General features: G+C 43.2%; 4 protein-coding genes across 9 annotated transcripts; 2 read left to right on the top strand and 2 right to left on the bottom strand.

The window, feature by feature from the left end:
• Positions 1-715: 715 nt before the first annotated feature.
• Positions 716-5,490, top strand: LOC115036411 (rab GTPase-activating protein 1-like). Of its 2 annotated transcripts, XM_029494602.1 has the most exons (8): positions 721-1,396; positions 1,959-2,045; positions 2,248-2,358; positions 2,793-2,897; positions 2,976-3,059; positions 3,182-3,253; positions 3,472-3,723; positions 4,784-5,402. In XM_029494602.1, the coding sequence occupies exons 1-8, from the start codon at positions 1,286-1,288 to the stop codon at positions 5,012-5,014; spliced, it is 1,053 nt and encodes a 350-aa protein (XP_029350462.1). In that variant the 5' UTR covers positions 721-1,285; the 3' UTR covers positions 5,015-5,402. The 2 variants fall into 2 exon arrangements, with proteins under 2 accessions (XP_029350463.1, XP_029350462.1); XM_029494603.1 differs by lacking the exon at positions 3,472-3,723 and having other exon boundaries at positions 716-1,396; positions 4,784-5,490.
• Positions 5,491-5,509: 19 nt separating this feature from the next.
• On the top strand, positions 5,510-8,425 carry ebi3 (Epstein-Barr virus induced 3). Its single transcript, XM_029494615.1, has 6 exons — positions 5,510-5,767; positions 6,059-6,176; positions 6,315-6,426; positions 6,981-7,098; positions 7,206-7,369; positions 8,059-8,425. The coding sequence occupies exons 1-6, from the start codon at positions 5,665-5,667 to the stop codon at positions 8,212-8,214; spliced, it is 771 nt and encodes a 256-aa protein (XP_029350475.1). The 5' UTR covers positions 5,510-5,664; the 3' UTR covers positions 8,215-8,425.
• Positions 8,426-8,476: 51 nt separating this feature from the next.
• On the bottom strand, positions 8,477-10,168 carry odf3l2a (outer dense fiber of sperm tails 3-like 2a). Its single transcript, XM_029494617.1, has 6 exons — positions 10,120-10,168; positions 9,658-9,762; positions 9,624-9,626; positions 9,390-9,512; positions 8,914-9,055; positions 8,477-8,822 (listed from the first exon to the last, which is right to left on the bottom strand). The coding sequence occupies exons 1-6, from the start codon at positions 10,166-10,168 to the stop codon at positions 8,477-8,479; spliced, it is 768 nt and encodes a 255-aa protein (XP_029350477.1).
• Positions 10,169-12,365: 2,197 nt separating this feature from the next.
• Positions 12,366-25,522, bottom strand: crlf1a (cytokine receptor-like factor 1a). Of its 5 annotated transcripts, none has more exons than XM_029494586.1 (9): positions 25,098-25,522; positions 21,327-21,605; positions 19,860-19,989; positions 19,102-19,271; positions 15,092-15,249; positions 13,833-13,907; positions 13,648-13,741; positions 13,220-13,408; positions 12,366-13,100 (listed from the first exon to the last, which is right to left on the bottom strand). In XM_029494586.1, the coding sequence occupies exons 1-9, from the start codon at positions 25,168-25,170 to the stop codon at positions 13,084-13,086; spliced, it is 1,185 nt and encodes a 394-aa protein (XP_029350446.1). In that variant the 5' UTR covers positions 25,171-25,522; the 3' UTR covers positions 12,366-13,083. The 5 variants fall into 5 exon arrangements, with proteins under 5 accessions (XP_029350446.1, XP_029350445.1, XP_029350443.1 ...); XM_029494585.1 differs by having other exon boundaries at positions 12,366-12,878; XM_029494583.1 differs by having other exon boundaries at positions 12,366-13,119; positions 13,224-13,408.
• Between the last annotated feature and the right edge of the window lie 608 nt (positions 25,523-26,130).

The raw sequence follows: 26,130 nt of genomic DNA, 5'->3' as shown, positions 1-26,130 counted from the left end.
CGATACAGTAAGATAATATATATATTTTTTTTGTTTCTGTTTTTGTTTTTGTTTTGTTTTTTCAGGAAGAATAAATGTTTATACGTTTGCCTGGATTTATTTTCGGTCTGTCTTCACTTACAGTAAGTAGCAGTGGATGTTGAAATCTTAGTTTGTGGTTATTAAAAGAATGTAGGAAGAAGTGCCCAAAAAAATCACAGAGGGAGAGTTAAAAAAAAAAAAAGTTCTATGAATCACTATGAACAGTGATTAATAGAGCATCAAAGGGAGGGAAATGAAACCTGGGAAAGACAGTGATACTGATGTGTCGTGTCAAATATATGTGAGATTACAGGATAGAGGGGGAAAAACTTGGAGGAACTTCATTTTGAAATGCAACTGAAAATATGAGTAAAGGGAGGGAAGGGGAGGCGCTGAAACTTCTTTGTTATTCTGCGTCCATGCTTTGGTATCCTGTCGCTTTACCTGCTGGACCCGTTTGCTCTCTTGAGGCTGCTCAGCCTCATTACAATAATAGAGCGACGGGCCCGTGTCACACCAACACCCGAGGGTGAAATTTGACAAATACCACATCACTTACTCCTTACTGCCTTCGTCAACAGGCAGTCCGACAGCTTCACACGCTCTTTCTGCCAGCTGGGTTTCACAGAGTGCACGATAGGAACAGTGGAAAGTAAAAAAAAAAAAAAGAAATCCTTGTAGGAGCTCACCATCAGAAAATCGATCATACGCAGGTGGTGTTGGAGAGTGTGTGAGAGGTAGGTGATAAGAAAGGTGAGCTCTGCAGTGGGTGTGTCCCACTGTTGTTCTTTCAAACACTGTCAAGTCTCATATAAACCCTGTTGAACCTGTTACTGCCCATACACCTGTAACACACACAGACACACACACTCCACCAGACGAGGTGGGATAGTGGTTCTGACCGCTTCTTTTTAGGTGGCAGCGTGTCCAAGCGTAGCTGTGTCTCACCTGTTGGAGTATCCCTTTCTGTTCTCCACCTTTGGACTGTAAACTGAGCCTCCTTGTTTCATCACTACTTGGACTTTGTCCCTTTTTACACTCTCGTTTTCCTGGTTAAACTCTCACGCTGAACGGATCACTTGCCTGCATCGAACCAAGTAGAAACCAACCAGGACAACTTCATCTTTGGAAGGGTTAAAATCTACTCGTCGTCTTGGTGGATTTTCCTTTGGAGGGTTCACCTGCAAAGTCTGTGACTCTTGGTGTGTGTGTGTGTGTGTGTGTGTGTGTGTGTTTGTGTCCTGGGGTTGCACATTTGGGCAAGATGATGGAGGAAGTGTCTATGATGATGGCGTATGATGCCCAAGTTATGGAGCAGATGAGCGAGGAGGAGATCTTGGCTTGCCTGGTGGCTGAAACTGGACCTAAGTTCACAGTAAGACTCACTTTTGCATTCAGTCTAATGACATCATGATTTACCTTCACTACCTTACCTACCTATGACTGACCTGTCACCACATCAAAAAGCCAAAACCATGCCAGGATGCCAAGTATGAGTGAGGCTATGAAAAGTTGACAGGTTTTCGACTTAACTTTGGAGTCGATAAATGACTTCTCATACATGAAGAGATGAACATCCTGTGAGTCCACTTCCCATTCAAACTGGCAGCCAAACACAAACACAATCCTCTGCATGACAGATTCATAAGTCAGGGGAGAGGGAAATGAGTGCCGATTGTTCATTTTAGATATTTACGATATGGAAATTGTCATTTCGGGCTTTAAAAAAAACATTGCCCGCTCTGTTATTTTCTCCCCCATGCCCTCAGCCCTATCTTATCTTGGTTGTATCCTTATCTGGATCCGTTTTTCTGAGACTCTCGTTGATTTGTTGCTCTCAGACGGCATCTGGCATCAGCTCTGTTGGCAGATAACACTGAGTCAACAGTTCAGTCAAATGTTACAGTTTAATTAGACTTGACTCTTTCTTCCCTCAGGTCCCAACAAAGAAAGCTAAACTGGGGGAAAGCCGGCTTCAAATAATGGATGATGAAGAACAAGAAGACCCTTTGGACAAATACCTGGTCAGAAATCCGTTACTTCCTCCAGCAGTACAGACATTTAAGTCACTCTTCTGATAAGAGCACAGTCCTGACAACTCAGCCAGTGCTTTTCCTAGCTGAGCTCCTTCTTTTTCTCAAATCACCTGATTTCAACTCCTTAGGTTTTTCTGAAAGCTGGAGTTTGTGGCTGCAGAACCCTGATGGCGTTTTCTCTGTTTTTCAGAAGGAAAATCGTCGGCTCCAGCAGGCCAGCCTCCGTCTCGAGCAGGAAAACGACAACCTAGCCCAGAGGCTCATCACCAGCAAGGTCGCTCTGAGGAATGCTCTGGACAAGGTGCGATCAACCACAGCCCTTCACAAAAAGGGGAAAAGAGTTTCGGTCTAAAATTACAAAAGCACCTGGTCACTACTGAGAAGCTACTTTTTAGGACTGCAGCTGAAAATGTCCACCACAGTCTCAGTGTGAGCCTGCTGTCAATTTATCTGCAAAAAACTAACCCGTGATGATGGATTTCATTGGGTTTAAACTCTTCAGTGTCAGTTATGTGGCCTGTATTTTAATTTAACAGGCTAATTTTGTGTATTTGTCATTCCTTTGTAATCATTTTTAAATGGCTTTCTGGCTTTAGTGTCTAGTAGGATGGGTCACAACTTTTTATTTGCTCACATTTACTTTATTTAGTTTTTTTTTTTTTTTTACTGAATCTCCTGGTGAATTCTGCCGGATTACTGGAATTGTGTGTTGAGCTGTTTGTGCTCTGCTGGCAGGCGGAGGACAGAGTGGACGAACTCACCAAAGACCTTCTGCAGACCAGACATCGGCTGCAGGCCACAGAGGAGGAGAAAAGGGGGAAGGAAGAAGAAGCCGCCATGGCAAGAACAAAGATTTTCATCTGTTTGGTGGCTGTAACAACGAGAGCATGCATGAATAAAGGGTTTCTTCTCTTACAGCTGAAGGAAGTGTTTCGGCGAGAGCTGGAGAAAGCTGAGCAGGAAAACAGGAGGTCGTCGGGCATTATCGCAGATTACAAACAGGTAAAGAAATCAGAAAAATGAAAACGAGATTGCGAGGAATTAAGGAGCTCACTGTGTAAATGATAAAAGAGTTCGCTTGTGTTTTGCTTAATGATGTTAACATCAGTTGCTCTTTCTCTCAGATCTGCTCTCAGCTGACAAACCGTCTGGAGAGGCAGCAGGCCACCCACGAAGATGAGTTGGATTCACTGAAGGTGACGACACATACTTTCATCTCTGCTTTTATCTCTGTCAGCCTTCATTTCCACCACCACGTTGTTGGAAGTCGTTTTCAGAAATTGCTACGTCCTCGGTTGCTTAACCCGCTCATTAAAGACCATTTGTTTTTTTTTTTTTTTGTATTGTTGGATGTCAAGTTTGGGGACAGAAAAGTAATAGAATCTAAAATCTTTCTTTCTCTCTGTGCCTGCAGAGCGCGGTGATGGGCTGTGCTCGCTGTCAGCGCATCATAGAAAGACATGAACCGGCGACTTCAGGTCAGGCCTGTCCGACAGAAGCTCTGACAGACGAATCAGACCAGGAGGAGGACAGTGAAGGTCTTGAAAAGGCAGAGCAGTGGAGGAAGGAGCGGGAAAAGGAGTCCCTCAAGGCTCAGATCAGGGAGCTGGAGCAGGAGCTGGCACAGACCAAACTCCAGATGGTGGAGGCCAAGTGTAAAATCCAGGTACATTTCGATAATAATGACACCCTCACTTATTGAAATAACAGCTACGGGAATGTTTAAGAAACTGTACTTATTGGGACTTTCCAGGGTTTCTCACATTTGCATTTGTTTCCTGAGCTCATACCGAAGAACCTAATTGTCGCAAGTTCAATTTACGGCAGAGCAGTTTGAGATGTACGCCATAATAGTTCAGCTATTACACCCCGCTGATGTAAATCATTTTCATGCAGCCCACTGAAAGTCTCATATAGGACAGGATCCCCCAAAGTGCTGAAGTAAAGCACATTTGACAGGACTAGAAAGCAAAAGTGACACAAAAATTTAGAGTGAGATGAGACAACGGAAATGCATTCAAAGGGAACTGAGCTTCATTTCTGACCTAAACTAATTCCAGTTTCAAAATAGAGCCAACCCTCATTCTCAACAGGCTCTTTGGAAATGTGCACACTTTTTGTTATCATTTCCTCCAATAGGACTATAGCTGTAACGAGTTACTGGGACACATTATTAGAAAACATAAATATCAGTGTGTGCAGCGCTACATAAGCACTCTGTACCCTCTAATGCTAACATGAAGTGTGCATGAAAAGAAACCTATATCAAATTATGTTTCAACATAACACTGTGAAGTCGTTTCACTGTGCTTTACATTGTTGTATTTCTCCCTAAATAGACAACAAAACAATACATAACTGCGTCCACTGGATTATTACAGTACGAGTTGAATAACTACGATGGAGCTTCATGCCGTACGGTGGTGTTGTAATCAGTGAAGAAAGTCATACTGATTTCATGTTTTAAAAGTTGAAGGCCATTTTTGTCGGGGCCATTCATGTGGAACTGAACCAAGGTTACTAATTCGAACATATAAAAAGCTCAGCAGTAATGCAGTGTACCATTAATCGATCCAAAGTGGATGTTAGGCTTATACCTTAAACTTCATTTCATTCTAATATACTATGTTTAGTTTTGTTTTGTTTTTTTTTGCTGAAGTTGCGAAGGGAACTCCACTTGTGACAGAGTACGCGTCACACTTTTGACCTGTGTCATTTTGGAACAGGACCTGGAGCACAAGAGGGGAGTCCTGGCCAACGATCTGCAGGAGGCGAAGAACAGCTGGATCAGCAAGGCCTTCACTTCCCTGCGGACATCCAGCGGAGGGCCTCACGGTCTCGGCACACACAGGGAGGGTTCACCGGGGCTGGGCTGGAACCTCCACGGCGGCTCCCTGACTGGATGGAGCGGCAAGAAGTTGTCATGGCCACACAGAGACAACCGAGATAACGTGTGACCGCTGGGACTGTGGGTGCTGATCACCTAAAACTGGACTCTGGGGGCCGATCAAGCCTCTTTAAAAGGGACACTACGTATGATATACGCAATGTATTCAGTACAGTAGCTGCTATTTTTGATTTTGTGCACTAGAGGGCAGACTACAGCACAGAAGCACCCGAGGAGAGTACCTGACAGCACAGCTTCCTGAGAACTGTGGTCACTGACGACGCTCCACTGTGTACATCTACAACTAACGCATGTGCCATGTGAGCATCTGTGTGTATCATTATGAAATTTGCAAACTGCCAATTCAATACAATATTAAAAACCAGGACAAGAGTCATTTTGTCATGACATAGTGAAACTTAGCACCTAAAGTGAGAAATGAGGGTTCTCCCTGAAGGAGGTTTTGCTGTGATATACCGCACTCGCTGTTCCTCTTTCACTCTGACCATCTCTGCTTTTAAAGTGCTGATCAGCAGCTGCTGCTCAGACACGCAGAAGAGACACCAGCAGCCGTCTGATAGTTATCAGTGAACTTTGACATCTGAACGTAAAGGAACAGAACAAGCAACAAACCAAGTTTACTTTCAGGGCTGTCTGGAGTATTTATAGAAGTGTTTAGAGAAGCTGCACTCAGGCAGTAATTACTATTCTTGAAGACTGATGGCTGCTGTATTTGGCCGCGTTTCTGTTATTGTGACTCTCCTGGTGTGTTTTCATGGAGGACAAGCTCAACACCTGCTGACAGGTGATGCAACATCAGACTGTGAGTACACATTTACCACATGAACTCAGCGTGTCCAGTTTTAGTGTATGTTCAGTGTTTGTGTCTAATGTTCAGTTTTGTTGTGTAGTCACATGTTTCTTTTATTTTGCTTAATGAATTTATTTGAAGTGAAGCAATCAATGACAACAAATACAGACAATTCAGCACAATAAATAGATAGTGTAGAGCTCAATCACAGTAGCAAACATGAAAAAAGGGAATAAGAATGTTTTATATCTTTTATCTTCTACTCGTGGAGCACATTCTCTGACCAGATGTGATCTCTTTCAGTGGATTCTGCACCCACTCCCGCAGTGCATTGCTGGTGTGCGACCTATCCAAATGTGACTTTATGCTCCTGGCCTGAACCTCCCCAGTCCCCGCCGACACACTACGTTGCAACCTACAGGTAAATCTGAAAAAAACAATCATTCCCTTTCTCCTGCCGCTGCTCGTCCTCCTCCGCCTCTTCCTTCCTCTTCTTCCTGATTTGGCTGTCGTCGAGCGGTTCATTTGTATGTGTGTACTTGTGTTTGCATTTCATCAGTGAGAGACACAATCAATCGGTCACCAAGCAGTGCCATCTCATCCCACCTGCTCATAACCCGTCATGGCCGACATCATCATCATCATCATCATCATCAATCCCATCTGAAAAGGTGCCAGTTTAATTACCACTCTATCTGCAGACAGACTGTGTCCACTGAGGAGGGGGCTTTTGCAGACTAAACCCAAAATGAACATAAGATTGAATAGAAGAATAGAAGATGTTATTAAAAAAAAAAAAAAAAAAAAGCATAAATAGGAAATGCATGTAGTAATACTGTTCCTAAAACTCTCAGCTCCATTTTTAAACCAGTCATGGTAGACTGGCTGATTTTCGGAAACCCCCCTCATATTACTTGCTACAACAGACAGCAAATCAGTTCCAGGTTTGACACATAGTCTGCCAGTAAGATAAGAAAAAAAAGGGGCTAGGATGTTTGCTTGCTCATAATCATCTGTCCATTTAATGTTAAACCCCAAAAGGCTCCAACATAGGCTACTGCTACATTCAAATGTTTTGTATGTAATAAAAACATAATACAGAATATTTGTGCAGTATGTTACCGAGTTACTTCCATTCACAGAGCATTTTAACCTACCAAAGTATAGAACGTAAAAAAAACGGCGTATATACTGTATAAAAAAATAATCTGTTCCTCCGTTTTAGCTCTGGTACTGCAGACTGCCCAATCTGAAGCTGCTTACCGACTACATCATCAATGTCACAGCAGTTTATTCTGGCAAAAGCAGCTCCCATCTCGCAAGTTTTATGTTGGAGGAAATTGGTGAGAACAGAAACTGTATGATGATAATATGAGTGTAGGATTTGCTACCAAAAGTGATTTAAATGCGGTTTTACGTCTCAGCTTCATTCGGCTTTTCTGTTGTGCAGTGAAACCAGACCCCCCCGAAGACGTGCGGGTTTACTCTCATGACATCAGGGACTTGGTGGTGGAGTGGTCTACCCCCTCCACCTGGGCCAACCTGGACATCTTCCCCCTAAAATACCATATTAAGTATCAGTGGGAAAACAGGGGCACACTTAAAATTGTCAATGTGAGTATCAATTTCATCACGGCCTGCTGGGTCAGTCATTCACCAACTAAAGCTGACTCACAACAAAAACCCCTCGTCCTCCATGCAAACTGATTTCTCCTTTTGATCAAAACAATTATTTACAGGAAGTAAAGTATTTAATTATATTTTCTGTTGTTTCTAAAAATAAATGCTTGTTTTCTGAAGTACACAATATCATACATACAAAAACAACAACAACCACCTTGTCCTTTAAAATTGATTTCTTTGCTGTTACTGATGCCCTTTATTCATAGTTAATAAGTCATTCATTCAGCTTTAGTGAGAAATTATAAATCATTAATAAGAGCAATTTTTCTGAACATCTGGAATGGATGTTCATGTCCCAGATCTTTGGCTTCATCGTGATCAAAGTGAACAATTTTTGACCATGTCTCCTTTGAAACATCAGCGCTTCTCAAAAATTGTGAAACCCAAAAGTACATACTTTTTCTTTTTCTAACTGCATTATTGCTAGAAGGAGAAGGGAATGGAGAAGATAAACTTCAAATGCCACAACCTGGCAACCCACAAGCTGTTTTTATTAAAGGATAATATCTGCTCTGTTAGTATTAATAAATAAAGCATTTAAAACTAATAAAGCCGTGATTCACCACTTAGACTTTGACATTTTTTAAGTAAAACTAACACTAACACGTATTCTCCCCCAGCTGGGTCCGTTGGAGAATACCAGAGTCGTGCTGAAGCAGTTCATCCCAGGAAAGACGTACCTGTTCCAGGTGTGTGCCATGGAGCTGCTGGGCCTCGGCAAGTGCAGCAACTGGAGCTCCGCTGTAAATGTGACCGTACCAGTGATGAAGCCCTAAACACATTCATTTACCTCTCACCTTTTAAGCTATGTGCTGCATCAATCTGAAGAACTGCACACTTCATGCATCTTTGTTTTCACTGCATATATATTTATATATATACATATTTGTTATTATTTATAAAGGAAAGCACTTCCATTGAACTTCCTGTTTTGCTGTCTGTTTTGGTTGTCGTTTGCCCTCAGGGAAATTGATATTTAAGTAACATTGGGTGAAAAAACTGAATAAAAATAAAAGTATTTGAAAGTTCAAAGTGTGGTCAGTCAGCTACATCCACCACAAGCGGGCAGACAAACTCAGAGTGCCTAATCCCCATAGAGAAGGATGGGGGTCTGGGAAGATGCACGTGGAATTTCTCCGGGCTGTATGCACCCGGGCCGGGAACAGCAGAGGAGTTATTGGGCCTCTTAGTCCGCTTCTGCATGGAGAAGGAGGGCTGACGATGGCGGTAAATGTCTGGGTTTGTACTGTTGTACTTTCCCGGTCCGGGGCTCATGGAGAGATCTTCAGAGGGCGCGCCGACCTTCCTTCGACTTGAGAAGCTGTAGCTCGGACTGCAGGGCTTGTTTGGAACCTGGCAGCCCAGCAGATTAGGGAGACTGTACCTGGTGGAGTGAGGTAAGCGACACTTAAGCGGAGATGTCTCCTTAAAGATTTGAAACACTTTCTCTGTGAATGTAATCTGTCTGCCATCACCTGTTGGGTGGTGGTACAGCATCCACAGGGCGGTATCTGGTGCGGCCACCAATGGTGTAGGAAGGCGGTCGGCGCTGAGCGTTGAGAGGTGGCGCCCTTTCTGGGCTGTAGGCCCCTGGCCCAGGAGTGTGGAACAGCTCACCTGTCAACATAAACGCAAAAACTGGTATGTCTGCTCCTTTTTCTTCTTGCCTTTAGAAAACAAAAAGCCCTTACCCTAACTCATATCATCTGACCTGCTGCTGGGGTATGAGTCTGTATTTTTGGTATAAGGAAACAGGCTGAGTCACGACGAATGGTGGTTAGTCCTCAGTTAGCATGAATGTTAATGTTATTAATGTTTCGTTGGGCAAATTGAACTAATTTCTGCTGTCTTCTCTTTGGATGATTTTCATAGTATTTATATTCAGTACATAAATGGAGCCGCTGTGAACAGATTTTGGCCCAGCAGCCATAAACAACTGAGTTTATATCACCTTTAGTCCCTGCATTCCTTCCTCTGCCCAAAATAGAGTAGGCTGGCGTCTCCATTCGGCCAAATCGGGTCACCCTGTCACCAATATGATACCTTGGTCCCGGGCTGGAGTCCAAAGGGAGCACTACAGAAAACACAATGACAAATCATCCACAGACAGATTTTGACCCAATCAAGAGGAATAAAACCAATTCCAGCCAGATATTTGTCGAATAAAGGTGAGATTAGGGAGTACAAGCTGGGCTACGGCAGACCAGATGAGAACTCACTGCTCACGCGGCTGTGGATAGTGTATGCAGGGCTGCTGGGTTTGGTGAAGTCATGGTTGATGTATCCAACTGTAGGGGGCAGAGCATAGCGGGCAGGTCCCGGGCCTGACAGCGAGGGAGGAGGAGGGGGAGGACAGTGATGAAAATGATGCAACAGATTCAGTTCCAAGCAGCAGTATAGCACACCCACCACGATTCAGCTCAGGCTGTGTTTTGATGATTCCCATATGGAGCTCTTTGACTTATTTTCTATGGTTATGCATTTTAACGTCCTTCCTCGGCTTATTTGGGAATGGATTCTAAACAAAGTAGAAAGCTCAAACAAGTACTGAGCCATGACTCTATAATACTGTGAGATATTGAACCAAAGCCAAATCAGTTATAATACAATCCATGTGGATGAATAACCCCCCCCCACACACACACTACAACCAACCCCCCATACACGTCATATAAACTGACCTCTTTCTCGAGCAGAGATTATCGGCCGTTTCTTCGCCACCTCCTCCATACTACAACGTCTTTCTCCTTTCTTCTTCTTCTTCCTCTTCGGGTCCTCTGTCACTGCAGACACATCCTGTCTTTGTGTGGCTCTCACCTGGTGATCGGCGGCCTCCCAGGCTGAATTATACATGACCACCATGTGAAGAAACCTTATATTGACCGAGGCCCTGGCTACGCCCTCTCCACCTCCTCTTCGCCAAAGTCCCCACGGGCAAAAAAGTTTCACATCTGTCAACCCTGTCAGGGAGGAGCATTGATTGTGCGGAACTAAAAACGTCTTGGCCGTGTCTTTGGTGGTTGAATGTCGGACAAAAGCAGCACCGAAGCTGCTCCTGTGCTGCTAATCGAGCTGCGCAGATACAGATCCAAGGAGAAAGCACGGCGACATTAACCGTGTCAGGAAGACGTAATGTATGTTCATCTGTCATCCAATTCCAAAACATTAGGTTACTGTAGTACTCCTGTATTACAGCTCCTGCATCGTGTAAGTAACAGCATCTCGGATACATGTTATTAAAAATGAAAGGACTTAAACTGATACTCTGTTGCTGAACATCGCTGTAATGAAAACCCATCGGCTGGCGCATATTTATGTGTGACCCTTTTTTTTTTTTTTTCCTCTTTAAATCCGTGTAAGATCTCTAATTGATTCCAAGGTCTTCTTCCATCTCATGCTGTTTTTTGCTTCGAGTACACTGTGTTGCAGAGATTCCCCTTCCAATTTTTCAAATGGTTTCATTTAAATAACAGTTTGAGGCCAAAACTTAAAATGGCCAAAAATCTAAAGGGGTTAAAAAAAAAATGGGAGGGGGGGGCCAGTAATTATACAAAAAAGAAAAAGCATGTTCACCCAAGAAGAATTGTTATGGCAGGAATTCAGATATTATTTGGTCCTAATAAATATTCAAATAAAGAAATGTTGAAATATATAACAAAGCATTTTATCCATGAAATTGGATGTTCAGTAGAAAAACACTTAGGCCTAACACCCCAATTATAAAACTAACTTCTGGGTTTGTTCCTAGCCACCATCTGAAAAGTGTCAAAGGTGACAGAAAATCCTTGAGGAGGATTTATCTTTGGCTGAGGAAACATTGTGCGACAGTGCGACAAACTCAGGTAAAGGAAATTCACCTTCCTGCTCTAACAGTGTCTCCCAGAGCACAGAGGTAACTAAAGCCTTAAGTGCGGAGCCATGACAAAGAAAAACCCCACAGTAGTTAAATATTAAGCACCAATGACTCTTGAATGGTCACAGACTCAGTAACCAGTAACGAGACTCTGCAGTGTCACTTGCAGGACGCGAACTCTGCCGCATCAAGTTTCCCTGACAGACTGTGAGGCAATGCAGCAAACGTTATTAGATGACTCTCTGAAGTGAGGCCAGGATGAGACGTAGTTGAGATTCATTATGTGTTCTATTTGCCAGAGACTTCAGCCTGATATGTTTTTCAATTTGTCAGCAAAAGCTCAGTCGCAGATCTGATGGGAAGTTAAATCAGGGGATTCATAGCTCCACCATGTGGCATTTTTATGTTTGTACTCATAAAACTTGAACGGAGTGCACGCCTAATTTAATATCTCATGTGGTTCCACATTTCTTTGGCTGCTAAAAAGGTGCAGGTTTGGGATTTGCTGACTGCAATCAAACCATTTTAAGAATTGCATGGCGTGTCAAATAGCTCATAAAGAAGAACAATGACGGATGTACATTTTCGGGTGACATGGACGAGGCTCTAAACTGATTTTGCTCACTTTGCCATCTCAGGCTAAACTCCAGGGGAATAACATGCAGGAATGGTAACGACAAAATCCAACAACCAATGCTGATGTGTTAAAATAAGCATTTTCAGTGAGGACGTGTCGGGCTACAAAAGACAAAAAAATAATATAAACAATATAAATACACAGTCCTTTAGTGGTTTTACTACACTAAACAAAGACTTAACACAGAATATTGAATACAGCAGAATTACTGAGTAAATCTTTCTCTTCTTTGTGGTGTGGCTAATGCTACCAGTCTTGACCACACATATTGTATCATGCGTTTTGCTTATTGCGTGGGATGAAATGTTATTTTGTGTCGACATCGCATTCAGTATTTTCAGCCACTCACATTGTCTTGTTTGGATGATACACAAGTCTGTCTCACAGCACACTTTCTCTGGCATCCTCCAAAAACAACACTATAGATCGGCAACAGCTTCAGTCATTGATATTTCTTTACTAACTAAACATAACTTAAGAAATAAAACATAACTTTATACAGTTTTAAATATGCTGGTACGATTCAGTACAAAAATAAAGGCAGTGAAATGCTTCCATACACAAACACCGTCAGGTTTGTCAGTCACATACTGGGTGAACCAGTTTGGCACATGATCCATGTCTATAACAACGCACAAATTAGAAATACTGAAAGATGATTAGTTGTTTTTTTTTTTTCTCTTTTTACACGGGGACCACAGTGAAAGCTTGATTGATTGGAGTCTCCGTGGATGCTGAACAGCCACTAGATGGTGCTTTGAATCCACAGGAACCTGGAAAGGTCACAGACTACTTCTAGATGCCGATCTGTATTGACCCCCTCGGTGCGCATGTAGAGCGGGCACACCTTTACCGCGTGGTACTGGGATGTCCGTCGTGAACTCACCCCTCTTGGTTCTTCCCATTTGCAACTTTACTCGGTTGCAACCTTCAGGCAGTGCTCACGTCGGCTGGAAAAGATGCATAAATTCCATTGTTTTTCTTTGGATGTCCTCTCATGTCCGCTGCCAGTATCCACACAAACTGTCTTTATAATTCCCATATATGAATACAGTCTCTTTCTCATTTCTTATACACACATAGACAAAAACACAAATCACACTCAGTTCTTTTGGTGACTTGTTTTCTGCCTGTAAAGGCAGCATGTGCTAGGATTTATCCCCTTGGAGAACCTGAATTGAAAGACAAAGTCTGTTACAAATTAAATTATGTAAAAATAAATAAATAAAAGTGTGTGCAGCACATGTCTGCATGCGTGCCGGTGTTTCAGCGTCGCATTAGTGATGCTTACCTACCTGGTTGCGAGTTTTGTGGGATTTCTGCATCAGCACTCGCCACTGGTCGTACAGCTTCATGGACATGCTGCTGCAGCCATAGGCATGTTTCCGCACCCAGCCGAAGAACTGCTTCAGCTCCCTGCGCAGGGTGGAGTTGGAGTCCCCGCTGGACTTGGAGTCACAGGAGCCCGACATTAATCGTTCTGCAGGAAGAAGAGCAGGCAAAATAAAGCAGGCTTCAAGTGACACGAAGGGTTAGAATGAGAACATCGACTTTTTGGTTGCCAGTTTTGAGCCATGGGAGAGAACTCCAGGGTATGTGGTACACCATGACACAAAACAAATGTTTGTGACACTGGTGACTTTTTAAAGCTCTGAAAAAGACATCCAGCGTGTGTGTGTGTGTGTGTGTGTGTGTGTGTGTGTGTGTGTGTGCTCTCACCACTGTGGGGTGTGGATGCAGCAGTGGGATGGCTCCACTCGCTCCAGATTCCAGCTTTGCGAGAGCCGTATATGCCTACAGGGTTGCAGCGGACCTGCAAATAAAACGACATTTTAAGCTGTGACACACAGACAGAACTCGGAGGACTAACGCAACGTAACGCACACATCCAGCGCTCACTGTACCTGGACAAAATACACAGTTCCAGGTCTTAGTCCAGCCAGTCTGCATGAGGTCTGGTTCCCGACATCATCCATCACCTACACAATAATACAAAATAACAAAAAAGAAACATACAGTCACAAACACGGAGCACTGGAGGTCTGACCGCAGTATTAAATACCAACGGGCATAAACTTAAACTCAGGGCAGGATCAAGAAAATTTTACCACAAACCATGTACAGACCTAAATACGCATGCACCCCACATTGTTTGGTGGCTCCTGATCAGCATGTTTATGAAAATATTTTAATGTAATTGTGCACTCCGGGTAAAATCTTCTCTCTATTATGTTTTTCAGAGCTGGATACAATGGGACACCCACACAGGACAGTACACAGGTACTCACACAAACACACAGCAAAATAGATGGAGACAGAAACGCACACACACACACACACACACACACACACACACACTGCACTTAATAAACTTGGGGACTAAACAGTCCCCACTTTCTCTCTGGCATTCAGTCTGTAAACACTTGTTAGGGGCGAGTCGAACAGAAAACAGAACACGGAAATTACAGGCATCACAGGCCTAATGATGTGGCGTGGGGAGGCCAAATGGGCCAAAGTCACCACTGAGCGGTTTTTACGGCCATATTGAAGACATTAACAGTTGAGATGTATCTCTCCATTCCTCAGCATGACCTCATGATTAAGGCTGGTTACAGCGCTCTGTTTTCACCACCAAACACTTAAAGCCACTTGGATTTTTTTAAGTCTCCTCTCCCCTCCTTTCAAGAATGGCCCCATCCCTCCGCCGCCTCTCCACTCCCCTTTACTTTTCTTTCTCCACTTTGCGAGCAAAGACTTGCTTATATTACATCTGTGTAATTCCCCCTTAATTATTGGAGAATCTTCATGCTTACCCAGAGGACTCAAGTGAAATCTGGAAAGCACCATCTGCATAGCTGGAGGTTTTTTACACTGTATTTTTCATTCATTAAAAGCTTAAATAGAAGTACACACGATGTCTCTGGTCTGTGTTTTTCTCTCCATCAGAACTTGACTTCTAGATTTATGACTTATGAGAGTTTTTGACTGGCCCAACTATTAACTCATCTGGCAGAGTAGGCCTCAATCAGACTAGATTAGAGGTGATTACAGCATGAGGATGAGAAACAGCTGGAACAGCGCTGCAGTCATATGCATCAGTTTGAGTGCAAAACAATAGGAACAGTTGAATCGGTGTAATCTGTCCCATGTCCTTGTCCTTTACCTTCCAGTCTTGGCTGTCCTCCAGTCTGTAGCGGATCTGGTATTTGGCCTGAAACAGGAAGTCTTTGAGCGCAGGCGGGGCCTCCCAGCGAACGCTCAGCTGGTCTTCCAGCTGCCCGACACGGCTCACCGTCACACCTGACGGAGGATCTGTGGTCACTGGGAAGAAGAGGAGACGGATGTTGCTGTTGAGAAAATGGTTGCAGGCTTTGTGTACGGTCAGGAGCAGGAGGTGCTGTTTGTTTTTGGACTTCGAATTTCGGACATTGTTGCGTTTACAAGACAAAAGGTTATAATAGGCAGGTCGGCTGCAGTGACTCCTTATCGGAAAGTGGTGGGACGAACCCAAACTGCCTGACCAGCATGATAACAGGGTAGATAAGTGTTGCTTTCCACCACTGGAGACAGCTTTTGGGGAGTGAAGGAATCCAATTCCCAACAAGCTCAGTGTCGCTTTCATCGAATGAAATGTATTCCTTTGCACAAAATCTGAAATGTACAATGACTTCATGAGTAATTTATTACATATAACAAGTTCAATGTGACCACTTCTGGTGATTCCAGCCGAAGCTGCAAAAATCAAGAGCCATCTACATCCTAAGTTTATGTTTGCAGAGTCAATAAATCCATTCAATTTAGATTTAAAATGGTGGAAATCATGTCTTCATGTGTTCCAGCGCATTGAAGGACTGCTGGTCATTGGCAGAGGTTTGCGGTCACTAAGAGCCATCCAGTTTCTGAAAACTTGACGTATGTGAACTGGGGGTGTTTTTTTTTTTTTTTTTTTTCATCTGACAATGATTATCTTTTCAACAAACAAACATGTGTTGACAGACAATTACTTCAACTTTTGTCACATTTGGTTTTGGGTATTTGAGATTGTTTCAATTGCAACTTCAGTTCCTTTTCATAATGTCATCCCTCGCTAGTAAACAAACAAGAGGACCCAGGGGAAAGAAGAAGATGAGAAAGAATCAGGGGATGGAAAAAAATGGGAGTAGGCACGTAAGTTTTGGAGGATTCGTTTCATGGTTGCCAGGAACGGAATCTGTGTAAAGTAAAAAGGGTTAGTTCAAACAGTCCTCCGTGGCAGTTTTAAGCCCGACGTTGGTGGTCAGTGCTCTTACAAAAACATTTATTTTTAATACAAAAGCTTTTGAAGCTTTGGCAAAACATCTTGGTACATCAGTGAAGATCGTGGACCGATTATGAGAAAAGGGTGCCCTCACGCACGGGCAAATAAAAGCCCCCACACCCACAGTTACCTCCAGCAGTGTGGGTGTGGGGGCTTTTGTGACGCAACTGCTTGTGGTGGTTTTCCATTTTGATTTGGTTTTTTTTTTTATTTTTATTTTTATTTTTATCTTCCTCCAGTTTCCTTATGTCTCTTTGTGGTAGTTTTCATTTCTCTGTGATAGTTTTGAGTCACGTTATGGTATTTTCGTATATTTTCTGGGTATTTTGACGACCTTTTTATATGCCTTTATAGTCATTTAATGCCTTTTAGCTGACTGTTATGGCTTTCGAACAGGAAATGTTAAGTCATTTCAGGCAGAATCTGTGCCCCCCCACCCTTAACAAACTCTTGGGCCCCTGGGTCTACATCTGGTTGGTCCATCAATTATCCAGCCTTGGTGGAGACGCTAATTCCTCAAACCAGTGATGTTCTTTGACCTGTGGTTCGTCTTTCAGGCTCAAACAGGCTACTGACCTGCCCTCTGAATTTTGTTTGTATCTATCCCTCGCAGACTGTGTGTTAGTAAAAAGCACGCGACTGAAGCAAAACTTTTTGATATTTAGAAGTGAACATCATTCAAAAATAAGGCACTATAGAACATCGCTCGTTGTAGAAAAGCCCCATTATTTAACAAGGAACTAATTCTGATTAGCTTTAATTTGGAAAGTTAGACATCAGGTTTAATTCTGATCATATGTTTCATTATAATTAGGAGATACTGCGGTCGTTTTATGAGAATTATCCAGTTAACATGTTGCATTGGCCTCCGTAGAATTACCTGTAATAAAGAATGAGATCATTCCTATACGCCATGTGTATTTAGCAATAAACGTCAATGAAGCATGACGGATTACAAAACCAGTCAGTGTTTACATATGTCATCATTCCTAACACATCCTCATTGCCAGAGTGAGGCACCAATCGTGTTGCCTCTAGTCTCTCAGTTCAGAGGACTCCCCATGACTGAGGAATGCAGAGAAAACTGTAGGTGTTTCTGCCTCGCCTTCATAACTGATTGGACATGACCGTAGACGTGAGTCACAGCGGTGCGAGCACGCGGGCGTGGTTGCTGTGTTTTACAGCATGCTGCTGCTGCTGCTGTGGAAACAACCTGACTGGAGAGAACGGCGAGGGCAACCTCAGCGAAACAAAGCACGAGAAGTCCAGAAACCGCCTACACTCTGTCTCTATACTGTTACCAGGCCCTGCCCTGCCCTCGGGGTGTGTAAACAGGTGTGTGCGCGTGTGCGTGCATACATCAGGGAATGGAAAGGGATTACTGCTTGATTGCCAGTGACGTGTTCGCCTCTGAAACTCTATATGCTTTTCTCTCGGCACGATTTCCCAAACACCGCGAGGAGCGTGCAAGGGGTGAACCAGGTAAAGAGTTCCAAGCTAATCAGGTTGTATTATGTCAGGTCCAAGTCTCAAAGCCTCAAAGCTCTAACTCTTCAGGCCTCGGGAGATTTCAGCCAGTTCTGAGATGGGATTAGGTTTGAGGATCAGACTGGAACATTCCTGTGCTTCATAAAAGGGGCTCAGCAAGTGTTAATATATGTGTGTGTGTTTCTGTGGATGTGTCCAATGGGCACGAGTAAAGAGAAATTGAGCTCATCAAAGGAAAGGGCGTTTCCATTTGTCACACACCTATGTGTGACCAGGTGTAGGCATGCGTGTGTGTTTTTGTGGGGTGAGAGTGGGAGAGGAGAAGAATTTGGTGCCGTTTCATGCTCCGTTTGCTTAAAGCGCACTAAGCTAAGCTAAGCAACGAGCCACATAACATAGCTTTAAAAGGGAACACTGCTCAGCGAAGCTGGATGAGAACATGTGAGAAATTTTCTTCAAAAGACAGAAGCCACAGAACTCAAGCCAATGAGCTGTCTGTAAGAATCAAAGAAACACAGATTTATCTGTTCGAGAGAAATAAAATGTCTGATGGTTGCCTGTTAACCTCGCAGCGATGACTCTTAGATTTTCACCGTCTGTCAAGGGTTAGCTTAGATTGATATCCCTGCATATGTGCCTGTTCAGTATGAAGCTACAGACCAACCTGACACACTCAGCTCAGCTCAGCTCAGCATGAAGGCTGGAAATGTGAATCAGTCGCTGCTGCCACCAAGAAAAAAAGGGTGCATCACCACCTGCCAAACTGCTAAGTTGAATTATTTTAGTTTAAAAAGCTAAACATATTCATTAATATGTTTAGCGTTGGACACGGCGCATTTTTATGTGTAGTCGTTTACTTTTGTTTATAGATTTAATGTTGAACTAATCACCTCCCTGGTCCAGCTCCAAAGTCAATACAAAGTGGTCTTGATTTTCTCATTTAATTTGGCGAAGGAGGCGACCAAGTGGCAAACAAACCCCTCTAAATTAACTACTACTAACGTGAACAAATCAAATTTTAAACTTTGTTTGAAAGCCCAGTCATGTTGGCAAGCTATCATCATGCTGGCCTGGAACAGTTAGGAGGAAAAACATCAGCCATTTGCCCCTGCAGATGAATTTTACATAGATGTTGTTTGCTTCAGTTATTGTCCAGTCCAATAAATACTGCTTTTGTATGACATACTCTGATTTCTAATGTCGAACTGTTTCGTGTGCCTTTCCCTGTTTTGTGAGCTAATCGGGGTCAATCAAGACTCACAAGCCTGAAAGTTTGGGATCCACTGTCCTAGATTATAGCCTGGGGGTTCATCGACACAGGGATCTAAGCTATAGAAGAACAGTAGTTAAAAGAAAGAGGGTCGAATTGCTCTATTTCTCACACTTACCGACATCTAGGATGTCAAGAGTGATGACGTCAGAGGTAGCCCGGCCCAGCTGGTTGGAGGCCTCCACCCAGATCTCATAGGGCGTGAAGAGGTGCAGGTCCCGGGTGATGCTGCAGGAGTAAGGCTGAGCATGTGTGTAATCTTCACACTCCTTCTCCTTACCATACCACCTAGAGGGAAAAAATAAAAATATTGAATACCCATATCTGATATCCAAGCCTAATCTGAAATGTCTGTGTTGCGCTGCCCTGCATTTCAGGCCATTTCCCCTTCAGATCCTTTATGTCTCATCTGAAGATTATTTTCATTTTTTTAAAGTGAGATGGGCCAGAAAGATAAGGTATTTGTCTTGTTTCCAGCTTGAAACTTTAGCCAGTTTCTCGGGCTTTTTGAGGCGTGCCAGTATCATAAAAAAAAATCTTGTTTTTGAGTAGAAACATTTGCAACGTGCGCACCAAGCTGGATCTTTAACCTGTTGGAACGTACGGCAGTTTTTTCTCGGTTTTCCCTCCTTTTATTTACAGTCATGTGACAAAGTCACTGCATGTCTCCACATGTTGTAATCCTTTTCTCCCTGACCGTCCCGTCACTGCAGTTATTGTCAATCATTAGCATGTGCAGCTATCTGACTACTAACCGAGTACGACCGTAACTCAAATATTTTGAGAAAAAAAAAAAACAAAAACTCAAACATGACACACTTTAACATAAACAGTGATTTTCAAACTCCGCTGTGGATAAATTTACTTTTAGTGTACCTGAGTTTGTACTTCAGTGTGTACTGGGTGCTGATGTTGGTCTCTCCTCTTCCGCCTGGCACCCAGCTGCACGTCAGGTCTTTGGTGTTCCTGGACCAGCAGGTCAGGTTGACCGGCTTCTCTGGAGGCACTGAGACAGAGTGAGGGAGAGATGGAAATGTTGGAGAAAGAGGTGGAGGGCACAAAGAAAAATGAGTTAGAGAAGAACATCACAGGACGAAGAGAAAGGGAGTTGAAAGAGAAGGTGAAACAGACACATGAGGACAGCGAGCCATTACGTCAGGTCCTTCCTCTTGGTGTAATTCACTCAATAGAGATGTTCTTTAGAAAATTGTGTGTTTTTTTCCTAATTGGTGTGTATATGTGTCTATGTGTGTGTGTTTGTGTATTTCGTGTGTGTGTGTGTGTGTGTACTGTCTGATTTGGTCAGACTCAGGAACCCTGCCAACATTCCTCCTCTCTCAGAACACTGCTCAACACCAGTGTTGTGCAGAGATTAAGATCCGTGTGTGTGTGTTTATGCACATAGGCACTACATCACTGAGATTACTATTTAAAAAATTTTTGATCCTGAGAGTGAGAACATTAAAACATGAGGACGTGTTTTGGGTGGTCCTCGTTCCTCCGCAGTGCTGTTTAAAGATTAAAGGATGCTTCCACTTTATTTTAACGGCATAGCCTCAGCCATTCCTATATTCATTATTTCTACTGACAACAAAAAGATGGATGGAGCTGCAATAAAGCTTGATGGGCCAAAAAACATACTTGTCATGCGAGGTATTTATGCTAAAATAATTTCAATTAGAGCTGCACGTTGTTATTCGTCTTTTTATCGTCTGCCACGCAGAAAGCACTCTATTCCGCAAAAATGTAAAACAATTTTCTGAATAACTGAAATAATGTTAAATAAATCCCCACCTTTACAAGCTCAGCCAGTTAAGTTCACTGTAAAAAAAAAAAAGAAGGGGGGGTATTCGGTAGGTAAAGAAGTAGAGGCTGATCTTCATGTGTGTAGAAGCACCATCATGTATGTTCGTGTGTGTTTGTACAAAATGTCAGACATACTCTGAGTGATAGTGCGAGTAATGGACCACACAGGTGGTTAAAGCATCAGTGACAGACCGTCCTGGAGGCCTCTCACTGGGCCTGAACGCAGGAATATTTCGAAAATACAGCCACAACCGTGGAAGGACAAAATCCGCACACTGCATTGTTGGTTTCCTTTTCCTTTCTAACTCCTCTCCTGCACTTTCTTTTTTAAGGTCACCAAGTTACTTCAGTGTCTCTTCACCGTGACGCTGAGAAGCAAAAGCAGACACATCGTCCTCCCACGGATAAACACAATCAAAAGGTACGTTGGATACCTGAATGAAGTCAAATATAAAGTAAACTTCTACTTCACAGAAGATTCAAACCAAACTAAAACTTTCTGTGCAGCTTCACAACCACGGACAGATGTCCACTTACTCCCAACGTAGAGGCAGGAACCAGCCAAGATGTGTCCCTTATGATTGTGACAAACCAGGTTGTCTCCGGACGTCTGCCTGGAGGCGTTGAGGCCAGCCAGCGTCACGCTGAGGTTGGTAGGGCTCAGCACTCTGTAGAGCGACGGCGGCAGCTGTTGACCATTCAGCGTCCAGTAGAGAGAGCCGGCATGGACCCCGAGGTCGGGGTGGACCCAGCAGCTGGCGGTCAGGTTGGACCCCATGCGAAGGACGGGGTCCTGGGGGTAAATGATGGCCACATCTGGATGGAAGAGGTTAGGAGGAGACGGATGAGACATACTGATGTGGCGTGGTGATGTCAGGTAAGCCTTTACAAACTGGAGACTGACATTGGGAAGATGTGCATATTTACTGCATCCGACGGGTGCTGTGGAGTTGCATCATGGGAAATATAGGATTTATGAGCAGGAGGTTAGATTCATCTCAGGTATAGCATTCATGAGCTGCAATAATGGTGAAGTATGACATGAACATCATCCTCATATAAAAAAAAAACAACAACACAAATGTACATTTAGTCATCGACATAAATATGTCATCAAATGGCCCTGAACGCTCCAGCAAGCACTTCAAAAATGCCGCCTGCTTCATGATACAATCACAGCTGAATTCTAATTGTCGAAATGTTGTCGAAATGTTTAGCTGTAAGGTTTTGTGTTTCCGCAGGCTGATTTTCAGGCTGTAGTAAAACAAAATGTGCGGAAAGGTTAGAAAAAAAACAAATCAAAACCCAAAACAAAAGCAAAAACGTGGGACACGCTGTCAGTGATGTAAAAATGCTGAAACCTTTTAAGTTTTCCTGATTTGTGTGTCATTATTTATCGTCTCTCTCTCTCTCTGCTTCTCATTTGCTCTTTTTTCTTTTTTAATTTTGCTTCTCTCACTTTTCTTTTCTTTCAGTAATTCTCTTCAGCTGTTCCCTTATTTTTCTTTGGCTTTTATTCTTCATCATGTAAAACATTTGGTTAACTCCCGATACAAGTGGTCAAATAATTAAACCATGTTTCATTTGTTGTAGCAGAATATCAAGTTCTAGTTGGAGATTTTCTTTTCTCCGAGAGGCCTCTACTTATTTCTTATATTTCTTCATTGTGCGATGGCTGATGACTGAATCGCCTTGTTGTGATGTTTTGTATGCAATTCGTTGACGTGACTAAACTGCAAAAACAATCTCTTTGAATAAATAAAGCTTATTGAAGGTCTTTGCTCCCACTGCAGGTGAACGAAGCAGAGCAGAGAAGAAAAGAGAAAAATGTATATTCATCAGCGCCAACACTTTGCCAGACCACTACAAATCTGTGCCTCGGGCAACATTATTCAGCTGCCAGCCACCTTACGCTGACATTGTGTGGTCCTTCATGAAGAAGGTCATTCAACCGTGAGTCCAAACTTATATAAATACAGCACCATAAACATGCCCGTCTCCAACCCACAAAACAACATCTCCACACATTTATGCACACACACTCAGAAAGCAAACAAACACACGTAGAGAGGCTGGATGTCTCTGTCACTGGATACAGTGGTGGAGTCAAGGTGGCCGTGATTAGCCAATAATGTGCGGATCCAGCTGAATAACAATCAGTGTTTATGTATTCCGTGCGCTGAGGATGGGACCGTGCCCTGGAGCGGGGTGTAAAGGCCTCCAACACCCGTCACTCCGCTCTTCAAACACGGCCGAGTGAGACACAATTACTGCTGTTTATTGTCTCTGCTCGACACACTCGCTGGAGGAAATGACTTGTAAAATCTTATTTGTTTGGAGAGGCCGTGTCTGCTCGAAGCACAGCTGTCTTATCGGGGCAGTGAATGAGTTCACCCCCCCGGGACTGTAAAAGATGGAGTCACCGGGCAACATAAGGTCGCCAACGAATTTAGGAGATGGACTGAGAACACCCTCTTATTTAAGCTGTCAGTCTGTCAAAGGTGGGCCACATGACATCCCCCTCCTGTTTCTAAAGAGGTGTTTACTGTCCGCTCAAAGGCAGCCTGCACTGCCCCATCTGCCCTCCAACACACGGTCATGTGGAACATTTTGACGGTCCGGCGCAGGCTCGCCAGGAAGTAGTAGTCACGCAACATTTAGTGACAATGAGGCATGCAACGCCATCTGAAAAGAGACTGAGGAGACAGCAGTGTGTGTGTGTGTGTGTGTGTTTTTGAAGTTTTACATTTTAGGTATTTAACTGATGCTCCTATCTGGAAAGAAGAAAGATTATCGTGAGACAAGATAATCTCTCCTCTCTCCAGATATATCAAATTAGGGCAAGCACAGACAGGAGAGATGGGAAATTTGGACATTAGGAGTTAGTTTCATTTTAAAGGCTGTTGCCATTCTTTTCTCCTTATTTTCCAGTTTTTTTTAATTATTATTATAATTAAATTTTTTTTTGGAGGTGGGGGTGTGTATGTAGATTTTGAAGTCGAGAATTTGCTTGTTAAATGATTGTCTTCCACATTATTGCCTCTTCTTATCCTTAACAAGACACTTAAATTTTATGGGATTATGAGCTGCACTAAAAACTAATTATATGTCAGTGAGAAAGTCCCACATTTAAGCTGTTCTATTTTAGTGGCATCTGTAAACCACAGCACACTGAGCTTGGGGGGGGGGGGTACCAGCTACTATTGCAGTGAGTAAAACACTAATGACCAATTAGGCTTTATAATAAACAGCAGAACAGCTCGTGATCAAAGCCCATTGTTTCCTTTAAGCCCCTGCAACTACACTTTCTTTTATTAGCGCCTTTCAAACTGGATGAATAACAGAAGATCCTCTGTGAAGAGTTGTTCTGTGCCAGTGAGCTCACCATAAAAACTAATCCAGCCACTTAACGGGGGAAGCGGACATAACTTTGATTTATTTACCTTACTGTGCATTAAGCTGCCAGTTAACATTCTCCAAAACCCGAGCAAATGATGTCACTGTTTTGTTGCGGCTCATAAAGCCTCCTTGCTCTCCATGTGTTAAAGGAATTATGGCCTGACTTGTTGAAATTCAGCCTCCTGGGAGATGAGTTCTCTCTGCAGGGATACAACCAATATACTTAGGCCGAAGCACATCAATAACAGGAGCTGTCAAGTGGACAAAGTGGCGTTTGTCCTTTTGAATGTGTCCAGAGATCGGCCTTGGTGGATCCAGTGAGTCTTGAGCAAGTGGTCCCTTATTATGTAAGCAAGCTTTGGAAAGAATCTGCGGAGTTATTTTGCATGGGAAAGCCAGTGAATTATCCCTGTTGTTTGTATATGTCTCCCTATAGAGAACTTAAATCATGTCAGTTTGGTCCTGTCCACTTAGTGTGATTTTTGTCCTCTTGGAGTTTTCTCATTTCAGACACTCAACAGGGCCTGCAGTTGATATGTAATGTTTGCATTACGAAATAGTTCAATATGATGTCACACACCACCTTAAGAACTTTAAATAATATCTTTAAGAAAGCTTTTAGTTACTCTGGACTGTTTGCCATGTCATAAAAAACACCTTCACCCAGTGTTGTGCTTTAGTTGAAATCCATTTTTGCACCAGTTTCATCTTTACAGTCGCCTTCAGCCGAGCAGGACAGTGTCACACAGCGGTGTTTACACTAAGATCTCTGGGTGACACATGGGTTAAACTGATCTTAGCGGACCTAAAAAAAAAAAAAAGAACAGCCTCCCCCCAAAAAAATCCAAAACACTTTCCTCAGGCAAGACCACGACTTTGCGCATCGATGGACATCTGTGTGCAACTTACGTGTGGACAAGGACAGCACGCCGGGAGTCTGCAGCGTGAGGAAAACCAAGCAGAAATCCAACACGGTTTTCATTTTCCCCCCACTTGGTTTGATCCCGGATCCTGATCCTGATCCTGATCCTGATCCTGATCCCTCGTCCTCCGTGTTGTTGTGATGTCGCCCTCTTTTCGATCCTGGACTGAAATTACGCACAGGAACAAAAAAAAAAAAAAAAAAAAAAACAGCTCGGGGGTTCAAGCTGAATGGCTCAGATTTCTTATTTATTTCTTTAATATTTTTCTTTTAAATTAAGACAAGTCTCAGGAGTGAAGGAGAGCACTAGAAAAAGAATGAGCCAGTGGAAAAAGTGTGAGTGTGAGAAGCCATGAGGCAACTCGGTCCACAGTAAAAGCCCAAAAAACTGAGAGTCCCTCGTCCTGCAGTCTTTCCCTTCTTAATGCTTCCTGCAGCTAAATCATACACAAGTTCATACTTTGTAAGCCCCTCCTCTCTCTCCCTCTCTCCTTTCTCTCTCTTCCCACACAGTCGCCAGTCATTTCCCCCCTTTTTTCCGTCCTTTCCTTTTGCTCCCTTTTTTTTTCCAACCTCTCCCCCCCCCCCCCTCAGTGATGGGTATGAGAGTCACAGCCATTCACTTTCACTGAATCACTGTGTCTTCTGTTTCTTTCCACGCCTCAGGTCTCTCCTCTACACTTTTTTTTTTCCACCTTTGAGTCACAGTGCTACAGGAAAGGTTGCCAAATCCTGAAGTGTCTTTTTCTCTATTGTGCCCCCTTCTCTGTGACCCCCCCACCCACCTCAGCTCTTTAACTTTGTACCCATTTCAACCACACATTTCCTTCAGTTTTTCCAGCTCCTTATCTGATGTCCTGAATCCTTAATCCTCCTTATCACGTGTCCAACATGTCTTATACCGTCTCTTATTATTCTTCAATATTTCCCCACATGTCCAACAAGAATTGTTTTGAATTGTAGCAATTCAAAATAAAATAAATAAATAAGCTCATTCATTCATTATCGTTGTTTTAAAGA

The sequence above is a fragment of the Echeneis naucrates genome, chromosome 22 (genome assembly GCF_900963305.1).
Source record: "Echeneis naucrates chromosome 22, fEcheNa1.1, whole genome shotgun sequence".
In the NCBI taxonomy this organism is placed as follows: domain Eukaryota; kingdom Metazoa; phylum Chordata; class Actinopteri; order Carangiformes; family Echeneidae; genus Echeneis; species Echeneis naucrates.
This window is presented reverse-complemented; position numbering and strand designations above follow the sequence as displayed.

What these genes read in the sequence shown, in the direction of transcription:
- LOC115036411 (XM_029494602.1), top strand. Translation starts at nt 1,286, where the DNA reads ATGATGGAGGAAGTGTCTATGATGATGGCGTATGATGCCCAAGTTATG. An exon ending in ACCCTTTGGACAAATACCTG is followed by an intron (nt 2,046 to 2,247) that starts GTCAGAAATCCG and finishes TCTGTTTTTCAG; the next exon opens with AAGGAAAATCGTCGGCTCCA. An exon ending in AGGAAGAAGAAGCCGCCATG is followed by an intron (nt 2,898 to 2,975) that starts GCAAGAACAAAG and finishes CTTCTCTTACAG; the next exon opens with CTGAAGGAAGTGTTTCGGCG.
- ebi3 (XM_029494615.1), top strand. Translation starts at nt 5,665, where the DNA reads ATGGCTGCTGTATTTGGCCGCGTTTCTGTTATTGTGACTCTCCTGGTG. An exon ending in CACTACGTTGCAACCTACAG is followed by an intron (nt 6,177 to 6,314) that starts GTAAATCTGAAA and finishes GCATTTCATCAG; the next exon opens with TGAGAGACACAATCAATCGG. An exon ending in TTTTATGTTGGAGGAAATTG is followed by an intron (nt 7,099 to 7,205) that starts GTGAGAACAGAA and finishes TCTGTTGTGCAG; the next exon opens with TGAAACCAGACCCCCCCGAA.
- odf3l2a (XM_029494617.1), bottom strand. Translation starts at nt 10,168, where the DNA reads ATGGAGGAGGTGGCGAAGAAACGGCCGATAATCTCTGCTCGAGAAAGA. An exon ending in AATCTCTGCTCGAGAAAGAG is followed by an intron (nt 9,763 to 10,119) that starts GTCAGTTTATAT and finishes CCTCGCTGTCAG; the next exon opens with GCCCGGGACCTGCCCGCTAT. An exon ending in GCTGTACCACCACCCAACAG is followed by an intron (nt 8,823 to 8,913) that starts GTGATGGCAGAC and finishes TCACTCCACCAG; the next exon opens with GTACAGTCTCCCTAATCTGC.
- crlf1a (XM_029494583.1), bottom strand. Translation starts at nt 25,170, where the DNA reads ATGAAAACCGTGTTGGATTTCTGCTTGGTTTTCCTCACGCTGCAGACT. An exon ending in TTCCTGCCTCTACGTTGGGA is followed by an intron (nt 19,990 to 21,326) that starts GTAAGTGGACAT and finishes ACTCTGTCTCAG; the next exon opens with TGCCTCCAGAGAAGCCGGTC. An exon ending in ACACTGAAGTACAAACTCAG is followed by an intron (nt 19,272 to 19,859) that starts GTACACTAAAAG and finishes TTTTCCCTCTAG; the next exon opens with GTGGTATGGTAAGGAGAAGG.